The sequence below is a fragment of the Drosophila kikkawai genome, chromosome 2L (genome assembly GCF_030179895.1).
Source record: "Drosophila kikkawai strain 14028-0561.14 chromosome 2L, DkikHiC1v2, whole genome shotgun sequence".
In the NCBI taxonomy this organism is placed as follows: Eukaryota; Metazoa; Arthropoda; class Insecta; order Diptera; family Drosophilidae; genus Drosophila; species Drosophila kikkawai.
The window spans coordinates 8,922,660-8,937,447 of NC_091728.1; the positions used below are offsets into that span (position 1 = coordinate 8,922,660).

General features: G+C 37.7%; 3 protein-coding genes across 3 annotated transcripts; 2 read left to right on the forward strand and 1 right to left on the reverse strand.

Annotated features, from left to right (window-relative positions):
* The first annotated feature begins 3,266 nt into the window (after window positions 1-3,266).
* Window positions 3,267-8,818, forward strand: twit (target of wit). The gene is made up of 3 exons (XM_017166957.2): window positions 3,267-3,506; window positions 7,810-8,025; window positions 8,167-8,818. Exons 1-3 carry the CDS (start codon window positions 3,437-3,439, stop codon window positions 8,382-8,384), a joined length of 504 nt encoding a protein of 167 aa, XP_017022446.1. The 5' UTR covers window positions 3,267-3,436; the 3' UTR covers window positions 8,385-8,818.
* LOC108074778 (uncharacterized) lies at window positions 8,692-9,611 on the reverse strand. The gene has a single exon (XM_017166956.3). It carries the CDS (start codon window positions 9,583-9,585, stop codon window positions 8,842-8,844), a length of 744 nt encoding a protein of 247 aa, XP_017022445.1. The 5' UTR covers window positions 9,586-9,611; the 3' UTR covers window positions 8,692-8,841.
* Window positions 9,612-11,256: 1,645 nt separating this feature from the next.
* On the forward strand, window positions 11,257-13,122 carry bero (belly roll). Its single transcript, XM_017166951.3, has 3 exons — window positions 11,257-11,433; window positions 11,603-11,779; window positions 12,757-13,122. Exons 1-3 carry the CDS (start codon window positions 11,373-11,375, stop codon window positions 12,963-12,965), a joined length of 447 nt encoding a protein of 148 aa, XP_017022440.1. The 5' UTR covers window positions 11,257-11,372; the 3' UTR covers window positions 12,966-13,122.
* The last annotated feature ends 1,666 nt before the right edge of the window (window positions 13,123-14,788 follow it).

The window sequence follows — 14,788 nt, forward strand, 5'->3', positions numbered from 1 at the left end:
TATCTACACGATTCAGTCACCGCTTTGAAGCGGAAATGAGTTCAGTCGCTGATTCAATTGGCAAAATTCCGCTAATTGCCAACCACGCAAATGTTGAATCTCCGCAAAGCCTCCTTTGCATCCAACTCCGGATGACTTCTGACCTCAGCTTCAATTGAGCGTAGGAGGGGACTGGGATTGATAAATTGCTTAGTTTTGGGTGCCGCCCGGTAGCGTAATAATTCCATTATGCTTTAATTAAAATCGCATAAAACCGACGGTGTGTATAAATAAAATTTGTCACATGGCACGAAAACCGAAGGCTGTCATAAAAAAGGAAAACACTTGCGAAAATCTTAGTCAAAAAAATAACGCAAAAGAAAATATATAGTAAGGTAAAAAAATGGGTGGCAACTAAGCCCGCAAGTAATGCGAATAAAACGTTTTGGCCATTTAAACTTGTCGCACGGCTTTTATGCGTTTTGGTTTTTAGTTTATTTTTATTTTATTTACTTTTTTTTTTTGTGCTAAGTCGTAGTAGTTGTTGGCCAGCGAAAATGTCGTACAGAGTTTCCAATAAAACTGGCCATTTATCATGAGGCAGCCGGGGCTTTTTACTTGGAAGAAAAAAAAAAAAAACAAAAACTGAGCCGAGAATCGACAATCGAATGTTACGCATACGCCCCGGAGGGCAGCTGTTGGTCGCTGTTGACTGCCGGAGCTGCGCATGCGCAAACATCGGAGTCAGTTGGCTATAACCCCGGCTATTCTCGGCCCGATCTGCCAATCGATATTTCACGCTTTGCCGCATTTATTTGGCTACTGGGAGGAGCCACTAGTGCGGCAGATTAGTGTCAAGATTTGCATACGAAATCGTATGTCTGCCAGGTGCGTGTGTCGCCAATTTGGTAAGAGTGTTGCCAAATTTGGCCAATTCCGTTGAGCTCATGAATCATTTCTGTGACACGGCACGGTGGTGATGTGAATCACTTTGAATGCGATTAGTAGTCGCAGATCCAGATATAGATATGTCGCTGCCTAATGGCTGGGAAGTGGTTAAAGGGTATCCTTAGCTGATTTATATCACCTAAAAAGTGCTGTTCGACACTCAAAGGTGTGTTCAATTTAAATTTAAATTTAAATTTATACTGGTAATAGTGGTTCCTTTACCATTCCCTGAAAAGTTCATTAGATGCGTTGCAGGAAAGCTTTTTGTTTGCGCATCGAATGGCTCGTCTTATCCAAGTCTCAAACCAATGTCTTTTGGGGTGACCATACTTGAATTATGGGAGTTCAAAGTTTTATTTAAAAATTTTCCGTTGTTTAAAAAATGTTTAAAAATTATTTAAATAATAATTCGATCTTTAATAGCATGCATTTCTAATCTAAATACCTCATAAATTAGAAAATTGCACCTCTATATGGTTTTTCTTGTAAATAAAATATTTAACAGCTTAAAAGTTATTTAAATAATAATTTTATCTATTACCGGAAGTATTAATTAAATTAGCTAGCTAAATTTACTAGCTCTTTACGTTGTAAATATTCAGAAAAGTACAAATTTATGGCTTAATCATTATGTATTAATAGCTTACATTTTTAATATTAATGGGAAGTACTTCGAATTTATGGCATGTCAGCATTAGGTTGGAGCTTATACATATAACTTAATATATATAATGCTCTCAAACAAACATAACACTACCAACACACAACTTTATGCTTCAGTTCGCGGGTGGTGTTAAATATCGTTTTACTTTTTAAGACTAGTTTATAGCCAACTAAGGGTTGAAAAAGTGGTTTCAAGGCATGAAATTTAATATATTGTAATCATATAGTTGTCATCTGTAATGAATTAGGAAGTGCTTTGAGTGCATATAAATTTAATTTAATATTACCTGACAGTTACAAGAGTTTTCTTTTAATTAAAAACCTATAACTAGAAATACAATTTTTATACCCTTGCAGGGTATTATATTTTCAGTCAGAAGTTTGCAACGCAGTGAAGGAGACGTTTCCGACCCTATAAAGTATATATATATTCTTGATCAGCATCAACAGGGGAATCTTTCTAGATATGTCCGGAAGAAATCGATTTTTTGGCCATTTTTGCAAAATTTTATAAGGGGTTACATCATTAAAATTTTTGATTTTGATAAAAAATTGAATTTTCAAAATTTTTAAATGAAGTATGCAGATCTATTAACTGTAGAAAATCATGCACAGAACAGTTTTCCGATTTAAAATTAATGCTCTTTTGGCCGAGTTATGATATTTTTAATTAAAAAAAATCAAAAAGTTTTTTAATATAAAAAATCCGATTTTATAATACAAAATAATATTTATCTAAGTCAAGGAATCATTTCCGACCCCATAAATCATATATATTCTTGATCAGCATTAACATGCGAATCTTTCTAGAAATGTCCGGAAGAAATCGATTTTTTGGCCATTTTTGCGAGATTTGATAAGGGGTTACATCATTAAAATTCGCAAAAATAGCCAAAAATTTTGATTTCTTAAAATTTTCAATTTGGTATGCAGTTTTTTTAAATGAATAAAAACTAACAAAAAACTGCTTTCCGAATCGAAATTAATGCATTTTTGGCTTAGTTATGATATGGCCAAAGTTAGCTTTCTTTCTTGTTTTAAATAATTAATTTATATACTTACTTTTAGCCCTACAACTTTTATAAACTAGAAAAAGGGAGGGGAGGGGAAGAAGGGATTATCTTATATAGCTCACAGCAAGCAAGTCAGCTCAACACCTTTCTATTTTCCTTAGAAAATAACAAAAATGTTAATCAGGTTCAGTAATCTCCAATTGCTTCTCTAATTTTATTGACATCCTTTCCCATTTATCTTTATGGGATATCTGTTTTTCTAGTTATGACAACACACTCTCTGCCAAAAGGCAACGTCATCAATTAAACTGCATTGTGCTCAGGCGGTCGCGCCCTCAAAGAAATCCGAAAAAAAGGGCAAGCTGCTAGTAAAAGCACACCGAATGCGTGTGTCTGGCTGCCTGTCTGCCGACTTTTCGAAGGATTCGCAAAACAAAAAAGAAAAAAAAAACTAAAAGGGAGAAAGGCAGGGGCTTCCCCAGGAAGCGAAGCAACAACAACAACAAAAGCACTGCTCTGCCGACAGAGGCAGCAGCATCTGCGCCGCGTCGCTGCCCTTGCGTTCAGTTGAGAATTTTTCAGTACTTTTTTTTCCAGAACATTGGCACTCTGGCGAAGAAGCCTCGGTCGGCACTGGCCACAGGCACAGTCGTTCCTCGGCCGAGCAACCGTCTGCATCGCGCGCAGCTCTCGAAGCGATTTCGATTTCGAATCCCACAACGAACCCTTTGGCCTCCTCGAAGGATACAGAGCATTCACCACCACCCAGGCGCCACTCAGTCGCAGTCCACATCTCGCACAAGGATTCCAGCGAAAAACATTCCAAGGCAGCCATGTCAGCCGTCCCGATGAAAATCCTCCTGGCCGGAGTATTCCTGCTGGCCAATGCCTGGCACATCACAGGTGAGATGGATTTTTCAGGAAGCTGTATGTCGATCGGTTGGTAAACATAAAGCCGCACAAGCGGGGCATATTTTTCAAAGTTTTTGCAAAGAAAATACACCGAAAAGATTTCAACTTTTATGATCATTTAAAAAGTTCGTGTGAAATAAAGTAATCCGTGGTGATTTTAAATCTATAAATATTTTTTTACCTGTGCAAGGGTATAAATATGGAAAATATTTAATTTTAACAAAGTGCTATAAACGTGCGACCTAGATATCTGACAAAATATAATAAATCTGATTATTAAATATGAAATATTTAATTAACTAAAATAAAATGAGATAACTACAGATTCTTATAAGTTGTAAAAAGCTAAAATGTTCAAAAACAAATAGAAAACTTTCCTTTTATGGCATCTTTAAAATCTGTTTATAAACGGCGACTTTTGAGACTCTTTTAATTAATAAAATACATACAATAATTGTTTTGATATAAATTATACATTTTCCCTGTAAATATCAAATGATCAACAACTAAAATTTCTTTCTGTGCACCTGTAATTTTATCCACCCCCTCAAGGTCACCGATCCGCATTAAGTTTTTGAGGTGTGATGGTTTTTCTACTCAAAGCCCATGAATGAAATTTGTTTCCCATTTCGCTAAACATTTTGTTTATGTAGTTCCCGCCAGCGATTTTACGAGTTTCCCTTGCGGTGTTTATGAAAAAAGAAAATAAGACTAAAAAATATTCTTTTATTTGCTGAGAAATGCCTAACAACTAATAAGAGTTTCAGGTGGAAACCATTAAATGTTCTTGGCACATTATTCTTATGTTATTAGTGAGTCAAAATTTGTAGATTTATGGACGACACTTTGCTCAGCACTCAAAATGATGAAGGTGAAAGCCAATTTTGTTTGTCGTACACAAATTAATATCGAATGGGGCCGGGTTATAATGAAACATTAATGGGACTTAAATATAGAAAGAGCTCATCTGTTTATTTTGCTGGCGAAACACGTGTGGATAGAGCGAAGACAATTGAAGATTGTTTTTAAAAGAATTATGATTTATTATTGAAGATTGTATTTGAAAATAGAAAAGAGATATGTTTCACCTAACTAGAAAAGATTACTTACATTTGTTGCTTATATTTGTTGTAATTTGGATTTTGATTTGGAAATATAATGAGGTAAACATTATAATATATTTTATTAGTTCTTCAAATCCGAAATATATTACAAAATCATTGTAAAATCAAGAATATTTATTAACCATTCGAATATTCATTTAACTTCTTTCTCATGGAATAGTTGCAGATATCTTAAGCTATTCTTTAATCATTTTTCTAATGAATATATTGAATATTCAATAAGAATTTTCTGATTTAAATTCTTATTTACTCTGTCGGCATTCTTCCTTATTATATATTTTTATTTAAGGAAATTTCGTGGGTCATTGCTTCTTTGATGAACATCGCTGAATGCACCTATATTTATACACATGCATTCGCATTTGGGTGATTTTCACGCTTTTCTGTGATTGGCAACCTGCACGCCTTATAAATACAAATATTCGACCGACTGCCAGACATTTCAATATTTGTTTCCACAACCATTTCGGCGCGGTTCACTCGATTTCCCAAACAGAATGTAAAACGCCAAATGCAGTCCGCTCCGCTGAATATTTCTGAAATGCTTCTAATGATGATGATGATGGTGGGGGTGAGGGAGAACTGTGATTGGGTCACTCAATGCAGCTTCCCTGTTGCTCTCAATTAGCCCGCTCGGGTATCCTGCAATTATCTGATTGCTTTGTTTTTGCTTGGCTATCAATCTGGATTTACGCCGTATCCTGGCGGAGACTGCGCATGTCAGAGTGGCGCCAGAATGTCGCCTGCTCCAGTTTCCCGCTGTCTTCGGCATCTGATGGCCGCATCCCTCCACTCCCCCAGAGTCCTGGATGTGACAACCCCCGGGTTTTGGTTGTATGGAAACTATGTCAGAGCCTGGTCGCCTTCCTCGGGGGTTACTTCTCAGTGGCTCCTGCCCCTGTTCAATGGCATGAATTGCGTAATTTTCACAAACTGATAATGAGTATAAATAGGGTTTGGGGTCGCTCTTCCAGTCAGGAAGCGAAGATTGCCCTGACACACATCCGATCCGTATCGTATTATATTTGTTATTCTCGCACGACATCTTTTACGGGGGCTGTTACATAGGGGTTGCAAGTTTCAAATAAACAAGAAACGAGAAACAAAAAACAAGAAGCAAGTGGAGTGCAACTTCCTCCCGGCAAGTCTCAGCTTTCAATTTGCATTGAGAGCCGCTCAAGGGAAGCCATACCAAGTCTCACCATGTGCGTGACCTCAGCGAATAGCTCCTCCGGAATGCTAAGCGCGGGCGTTATAAAACCCTCAGGCCACGACCTTGGTGTGCCGATAAATTACACTTGAAAAAATTTTACAGCACCTAAAATGGGTGTTGAATAAATGTAATCAAAAAAGAAAGAATGCAAGAATTCCAAGGGCATTTTTAAGCAATATCTTTTTAAAAACTAAAGTATAGCTGTAAATATTTCAGTGTTTTCCCTCTTATAAAAACGAAAATATTTTTAATAGAAAAGAAACAATTATCTTTTCAGTGTTAGGCCCAAAAAAAACAACAATCAATTACTCACACTTTTAAAAGGTAAAATTCGCCAATTCCTCCAATTACCTGAAATTGTTCTTGAAATACCTGAATAAAGGACCCAAACAAGGCTGGGAAAATGAATATACAAACGGTCTAAGGCGGATTTTGCATATGTCCAGTCGATGTGGGGCAGCAACACACGCCCGGCCAACCCACAAGCCGCTTACATGCCAAGGCCACGGCATTGGGAGGCTTTAAAACGTATACGTAATATCGCCAGCTCTGGCGTAATAATATAATTTAGCAGAGAAGCTTCGCAGAAAAATATAAAGTATAAATGTGTTACCGTCAATATTTGACAGCCAACACTCCTCCAGTTGGAACGAAACCCCTTCCCAGAGCTCTTTTGTCTTCAAGGTGGGGGTCTTGTGGCATGTTTACCTTTTACTGTGGCAGAAGGCAAACAAGGCGAGTCCCGGTTGCCATCCTTTGGCACCTTTCACTTTCAGGACATGCAAAATTGCGCCAAGGACACAGCCGGCGATCTTGATTCACTGTCAGGCCAAATCACGCAACCTTATCACCATCAACCCAATTAGAGAAGAATTCCCCACCACCTTTAACTTCCAATCAACTAGCTCTCGCACTAATTAAATCATTCTAAATTCTACATAAATTCTATAAATAGCCTAAAATTCTATGCTTGAGGCGGGCAAATTAAATTAGAAGTGTGAAGCGATTGCGGTGAGCACAATGAAAACAAACTATATTTGAAAGAAAAATAAACAATGAGCACAGAATGAAATATGTATATATATCAGTCAGGAAAGTTATGAATAAGTTTAATTAAATTTAAAACTAATTACCTAAATGAATTGAAACCGAAAGAAGGGGAATGAAAAAAAGAAAGGTAAACATAATCCCAAGTGATACTAAAATTGGAAAATTTATGGCACAAGATCAATCAGACAGCGAGACATTAACTATGCCTTTTAATCGAGAGGAAATAATGTGGGGTAAACAATGTTTATTCACAAGATTTGCCCGAATTCGAATCACAGCTTTCTATATTAAATACAGTGGAAAATATTCTTTAAAAATAAAATTCATTTTAAAAACTAACTATAAACTATAAAAACTAACAAATTAGTTTCATATAATAGACTCCCCTCGTTAAACGTACAAATTAAAATAATGTGTGTCTTGCTGATTATAATTTTAATAAACCATTAAATCTTGGTGATGTGATTTTAATGCAAACCCACTGGGTTCTTCCAGTTCTACGTTAATGTACCTCCCATCCAACCTCCCAAAAGCTTCCAACAAATTACCCAGCATTTTATGAGCACGGACTTGGTTGCGTATACGTAATAAAATTCGACTGTGGCGCCACGTCGACTGGCCACGCATTCTCCAATCTCGCTTTTGCACATTCTCGCTGTGGGCGGCACATGAAAACTGTGATGATGTCAACCCCTGGCAATGAGTCCTTGTCGGGGGAGGGCACCAAGAGTCGAATGAAAACTGTGTCATCCCCTGTTATTTTTAGTCGGCAAACAAAGTTTATTTTTTGCTTGATTGTCTGACTGCCAACTATTTGCCGGTGACCCTACGAAAGGTCATCAGGAGTTTGTTCTACTGATGGCATTATTTTTTCCCTATAAATATAAATTTAAATCCTCTCTTGCAGCTGTAAACGAGCAGCATCATCAGCGGCAGCAATTGGAGTGCTGGCATTGCAGCTCGGACACCATCGGGTCGGAGGACTTTTGTGATGTGACCTTCCAAGAGGACAACATACCGACGGATCTCATCAGGGAGCGGAACATCAATCTGCTGAGGAGCTGCAACAGCACTATTCATTCCGATCACGAGAGGCCAGTGTGTCGCAAAACTGTGGAGGAGAGTGAGTTGGATTAAATTTATTTTAGAATTTTCTTGAGGAGAAAATATAGAAAACAATCCAAAGATTGTATTAGTATTCTCTTCGCTATACCTTTATATGTCTCTGCAATATTCTTTACAAATATTTTTATTAAATTTTCAGACAATGGCAAGGTGATCACCAAACGCTTCTGCTATTACACCAACAAATCAGATCCCGTGGAGCTGTGCAACATCACCAGTCCGGAGAAGAACGTGCGGCGGATATTCTGCGAGGACTGCCTCACCGATCGCTGCAACGGAGCTTATATGGGATCCTCGCTCATGGAGTTCGCCCTGCTCCTGCCCATGCTGGCCCTGGTCCAACAGTTGGCCAACTAAGTGGCACGACAGCCTCTTTAGACGCATCTCCGTATTGTATTTTAGTTGGAACGTGATATTTTGCCCGGTCCCAAGAATGGGGCCGAGCTGTTGCTGATTAACGACTTACGTTTAGTCCTCGGTTTAAATTAGTTTAGTTTCGGGCCACTAGAGCCCCCACTCATTAAGCTTAAATTCATATATGTTGGTTTCCAATTTGACGCCAAGCTCAAAGCCCCTCAAAATAAACCCCTAAATTTCAACTAAGAAAAAACAGTAATCAGTTGGGAATAAACTCAGCCCAAGCACAGTAAATACTCACTAATAGTCTATGTACAACATGATATTTTAATGTAAAGAACACAGGCATTCACCTCTATATGTAATTATAGCAAATTCAAATCAAGGTACTTAAGCACTCGAACAGATGCACCGAATAAAGTTTACACAACTGATTAAGGCTTTTCATTAATTTAATTTAAATGTATTTAAGCAGCTCAATTATGGCACCCACTAGGCGTTGGTTGGTGGGTTGATCCAGGCCCGAATAGAAGTCGTCTAACTGGAAACTCTGCCACAGCTTGGCCATGTAGCTGTTGAATTCCACACTCTGTTGACCGATGGCTTTGTAGCGATCATAGAGCATTAGTTCGGCGTGAATCATTGTCACATATGACTCCCGATTTCGAGCGATGTATAGCTGGTAAAATAGAGCAGCCAACTTACTGATACTCTTCAAGTTATAGATCTTTCGCAGGACCTTCTGCAGGATCCTCTCCAGTTGAACTGGCTTGTACAGGCAGTGCAGTTTCTGCGAGTGCCTCCCAATCGCCATCTGCCATTTGCCTTGATCATGTTCTTCGGCCTCCAGAGCTTCCTGAAAAAGTGCCGTGGTATTCAGAATCTCCAGATGCTCCCGGATATTCTCCCTTATGAGCTGAGCCTGCAGGTTGTGGCGCAAAGTAACGTTTCTCGCCGGCTTGCAAATCACATGTTGCAGTGTCTCCTGTAAGCTCTCAATCTTGCCAACATCCCTCGGATAGTCGGCCCTCAGCTTGCCCCAAGTGATCGCCACCAGGGACAGCTGCTCGGAGACGCTTCCATTGAGATTCTCGATCAGATCTAGCATTCGCCTGTTGTCGTAGCTGACGACTTGAGTTCCTAGCGCGGCAATTGCCGGGAAAAACAGCAGCGGAATTATTATGACAACTTTACTCAGCATCTCGCGGGTTGAAACGGCACTGAATCACAGATTGAAGCTCAAACAGCTGGGTTATCGGCGATCTGAGCTTATCAGCAAGGCTGTACCACAAATCTCTCTCATGAAAAATGAATGGAAAAAGCTACTACAAGCAACGCGCAGTGTACATCAGTTTCTTTATTATTAAAATTGTTATTTTGAGATTTAGTTTCCTTAAAACAGTTTTGGCCTTATCATCAATTGGAAGACGACTTCTAGCAGAAGAAAGTTTATTAGTAAAACCGCACAGTAAGACTTCATTTAACTGACTAAATCAGTTCCATTCAGAACCTAATCTTATAGCTAGAGTTGGAGAGGAAACATTTCATCAGTGAAAGCATCTCTTTGCACGGGGAACATTGATACTGAAGCAGTTTTCTTAGAAAAATTTAATGTCTGACTCAATGGAAATATATTATAATTATCATTCATCATTTTGTATTATTACCATGTGGACTTAAATATAAAGAAAGCTATAATGCCTTGCTTATGTCGTTAATCCATCAAACCCCACAAGTCGTAGCCCACAAGCCGACATGGAAATGAAGGCTCCCATAGTTTGTGTCCATCCCCCAAAGTGTGTGTGCTTAGCCACTTGTCACACTAATCCGTACCGACACTCGGATAGCCATAGAAGTTGAATCCAATTAGTCGACCTACATGCGAGACAATGCAACCCTCGTGATAGGATATCCTGCCGTTGCCGTTGCCGTTGCCTTGCTCCTCTGGCCCCATCTTCAGACCGAATGGCCGGCAAACAGCTGGCCCCTTCTAATTAAATTTATGCAAATTATTCAATGTCCTTGTTGGTTTATGTCGCCTCCCAACCCTTTGCCTCATTAAGTTTCGATCGTGCTCAATGAGATAAGACGAAATCAAATCGAATTCGACGGCCTCGTAAGTTTGTTCTAAATTCGATGACATACTTTTGGGCGGTTGTGCAATTCGGTTGCCGGAAATTGAGCAGTGGATGGAAAAAGTCACTCAATTTGAGTGCATTTCAGGGGAAAAATCATCTTTCTGAGTTTGTGAATTAGCAAGTAAATTCTGTCACATAGAAATGACTTTATTTTGTTTTGGCATTGTAAACAACACTTTAGAGTATCAGTGTTAATAAATCTTTTGTTTCTGACTCACACATGACATTATCACTTCCAAGTGATCTTCCCTTGTTTGAGTATCTTTACAGGAATTTTCTAGTAAGGAGAACACTTTGTAAATAAAAAAAAAAATTCCAATGATGAATAAATGTTTAAAATCATCAAATGCATAAGTTGTACAGCAATTTTACTTTAGTAACTAACAAATACTAACTATGTACATCTCGCATGAACAAAAAACACACAAATATCTTGTGTATCAGCCAAATGCAAACTGCATGCATATAAAAAGCCCCATTAAATGATCAACTTAGACCGCTGTCCAAACAACAACACTTCAAAATACACAAGCCCACTCTGTTCGAACCGGTTTTCTAACCCCAAAAAAGAAAACGACAAAAAATCCAAATACCGATAACCTAGGCCTGCATTTACATTGAGCCAAAATGTTCACTCAAAGCCAACTGGCTTTGAGTCTGGCGCATTTTGAGTCTGAAACTTTTGAGTTGCTCAAGTTGTTCGGAGATGAAGGCACTGTGGCGGCGGCTGTTGCCACTACGCTTTCAGACGTGCAGCAGACTTCGTTGACGGCGGTTCATATTCAAGCCTAAACTCTAGCAATCTTTAATATTCGAAAAGTTAATCTCCGACAACCAAGTTCTAATCAAGATGGTGTCCGCTTTGAAATGCAGTTTGGCCGTGGCCGTTATGATCAGTCTGGCCTGTTCGGGTGCGTTGCATTAGAAAGTGTTTTTCGAATCGCAAGTGGTAACGAAGGAAACGGTTAAGGAGTTCAAGGAGTTCCCAGCCTGTTCCTTTGCGAAGAAAACCTATTTTTTGTATATATTCATTTTGTTGAATATATTTTCTAATCAATTACCACGCTTTAATCTCTGTAGCTTATGCCATCAAGTGCTATCAGTGCGAATCGCTCACATCACCCAAATGCGGTCTGAAATTCGAGGCTGACGACAATCTGCTGATCGATTGCTCCCGGATTGGACCCCCTCGATACCTGCAGAACTTCTTCCCCCTGCGCAACGCCACTGGCTGCATGAAGAAGACCCTTGAAAGTGGTAAGAAAAAATATGTCCAGACAAACTATCACAGAACAATAATCACTAAAGAAACCTTTTTTATTTATTTATTTATAAATATACAAGATAAACTTGAAAAAGCTTATTTAAAACGCGAAAATTATATTTTCAAGACAACTTTTCAAAATTAATATTAAAATAATTTGATACTTTAGACCTCGGCTTGTGATATGTTCATTAGCAATTATTTAAGAAGTGATACAACTTTTAATAACTTAAGCTAGACCATATAAAGTTTGACTTTCGTTAGCCTTTTAACTCTATATGTGCCCAAATTTAAACCCTGAAAAAGCAGACAACACCTGAGATCATCGCAGGAAATGGGTTATGTATTTAAACTCTGATGTCATGCGTGAATATTTTACTATCGTTTCTGTTTCTGCGATGTTACCTTCCTTTCCACTTCGACGTGATTTTTCATCACGTTTCTCTGCGACTTATTTTCGCGTAATTACATCAAAGTAGCAGCTTAATTCCGGTTGGTTAGAAAATAATAATGGCGGTGACGAGTTAAAGATTGAATGCCGCAATCTTTTCGCTCGCTCAACAAATTTACATATTTGTTTTTTGATTATTTTCTCATAAATATTATAACGATCATAAGTTATAGTCTTAAAATTAATTTATGGCAGCAAATCGAATGGCGAATTTGCGGTGAAAATTAATTTAACTTCAAAGATGAGATCATAAAAAACAGACAGCTGTTATTTGCCGCCTTTGTGTTTTTTTAACCGCTGGGTGGAACCAATTGTTATTCACTGTTTACCAGAGCAATTGGGTACAGTGGAGTCATACAACAATTAACAAGTGCCCGGTTTTAGGGGAACAATCGGTTCATTTAGCAATCGCCGCCAGCGAAAGCTGTTTGCCCAGTTACTCATCCGCCCAAAACCTTTGCTCTTAATTTCCCCCTTTTTAAATAATAAATATTAATAATTATTTTCTTATTTGAATAGTGGCTGGACATCCACAGATTGTGAGGACCTGCTACTTCGGTGACATCAACAACGTCCAGGGTGGCTGCCAGTCGGATCCCTCGCTGCCCTTCGTCAAGCAGCTGGGCTGTGATGTCTGCACCAAGGACGAGTGCAACGGATCCGCATCCTTGGCCCCCGTGGCCGGAGCCATCCTGCTCTTCTTCGGCGTCGCCCGCCTGCTGGCATAGATCTTAACTATTTAGCTTGTAATTACCCTTAATTCCTTGTAGCATTTTCCATTTTCATTTCCAACGCTCAAGGATCATTAGTTGGTTAAATTCTGTTTAAATTTAAATTTGTAATAAAAAGAAGGATAGAAGTTTATCCCAAGCAACATGCCAAATACTTATTGTGGTTTTTATTTATTTAGGGATAAATAATAATAATTATTTACAAGGTATTATTTATGTAGTAAAGGGTAGAATGCTTGGAAAAGGAAACATTAAATAAGTTGATTAAATTTTTTAAATATAAAAATTAACAATAATATGCTAATTTTTGATTTTTATTGGAAATGGCATTTTAAATGATTAATAATTATTAATATAATTACAAATAAAAAATCAAATTTAATATAAAATGAATAATTAAGAAAATTATGCTTTATTGAGTATTTATTTTTAATTTAAAAGTGGTTTTTATCACAATTTTAAATGTCTATAAATATGCAGATTTCCCAGTAGTTTTCATCATGCAAAAAGTATTTTTAAAATAACATTTAGCTTATTTTATTAATTTATAATATGACTCATTTGTGGGAACAACCTTCGGCGTGCCGAAATTAGCTTCCTCTTGTTCATATTATTTTTTTATGAGTTTTTGTTTGATTTTCTAGTAAAAAGTAAATGAGCTTATTCAAACTTCACGTACTATTTTTATTTGCTTACATTATTTGTAATTTCCGGCTAACCCTTTGTGCTGTGAGTAACTTCCTAGTAATTTTACTTAAACTAGAAATTGATAACAGACCCTTACAAATTGCGATTTGTACGGAACACATCACAGGTAGCGTCGTGAAATAATCATATATTTTCATACAAAGGTTCAATGACTCAGAACTCAAGACCGAAACCGAATTTGAATCATTTTATTTACCTGGCGAGTGTGAAACACCTGGGAACTAATTAGTATGTGCACCCACATGGGCAACCAAAAATTATGTATGTTCAGACAAAAGGTCTACCGATTCCCCCTTCCGATGCGGGAAGTGGGATTTATGCTTGTCTGCCTGCTTAATCACATTTAATTGAGTTCAATTTCATTTGCAAGTCAAGTTCCAGTTCCAGCAGCATTTCTTCAACCCTTCGAATTTGAGTTTACAAAGTGTTAAATGCAGTTCATCAGAGTTCAAGAAACTCGGGGTCCCCAGATCCGATCTAAAAGAGAACTCGGATGGAATATATGTAGCATCTGGAGGAACACCACCCCCGCTTCACTGTCCGTCTGCGACAGTTCAATTAACCCAAACTCATTTAGCATAATTTTGAAAAATTACTTAATTGAAGAAAATAGAAATTTGTGGGAAAGCCACTTAACCGAGTGTCCGTCCATGTGCTGGCGAGATTAGGAAACCCAATACTGGCAGGCTTCAATAAATAAAACAATTCCAACTGGGCGTTGAAATGCCTGCTGACCATATGTAGGGTAGCTAATTAAATGTACAAACCAAAAATGTGAGGGGGAAATAATTAAGAAAGCATTAAGAAATATAGAATTTTTACAAGTAAATGAGATTGTTGTTAGCTTATAATCTTTGTAAAGGCTTTTAGAAAATGTTATCAAATTAAGTTTTACTGTAATATAATATTAAGTTTTCTATAAAATGAATCATTTTATTATTAAAATTCCTGCTTTTATTAATGAAAAATATTTGTATTATACTTTAAAGAACGTTTATTTTGTTTTACTTAACTATTTTAGATAGAAATATGCTTGTAGGGATTAGTGATCAAGCATCTATGCTTTCTGTAGTATCCCCAAAGGGCCCCAGCTTGTGTCGATGATATATCAG

Excerpts from the sequence above, each read along its gene's own strand:
- twit (XM_017166957.2), top strand. The coding sequence starts at position 3,437 with ATGTCAGCCGTCCCGATGAAAATCCTCCTGGCCGGAGTATTCCTGCTG. Across the intron at positions 3,507-7,809 it reads CAATGCCTGGCACATCACAG|CTGTAAACGAGCAGCATCAT; the intron begins GTGAGATGGATT and ends CCTCTCTTGCAG. Across the intron at positions 8,026-8,166 it reads TCGCAAAACTGTGGAGGAGA|ACAATGGCAAGGTGATCACC; the intron begins GTGAGTTGGATT and ends TTAAATTTTCAG.
- LOC108074778 (XM_017166956.3), bottom strand. The coding sequence starts at position 9,585 with ATGCTGAGTAAAGTTGTCATAATAATTCCGCTGCTGTTTTTCCCGGCA.
- bero (XM_017166951.3), top strand. The coding sequence starts at position 11,373 with ATGGTGTCCGCTTTGAAATGCAGTTTGGCCGTGGCCGTTATGATCAGT. Across the intron at positions 11,434-11,602 it reads GATCAGTCTGGCCTGTTCGG|CTTATGCCATCAAGTGCTAT; the intron begins GTGCGTTGCATT and ends TAATCTCTGTAG. Across the intron at positions 11,780-12,756 it reads GAAGAAGACCCTTGAAAGTG|TGGCTGGACATCCACAGATT; the intron begins GTAAGAAAAAAT and ends TTATTTGAATAG.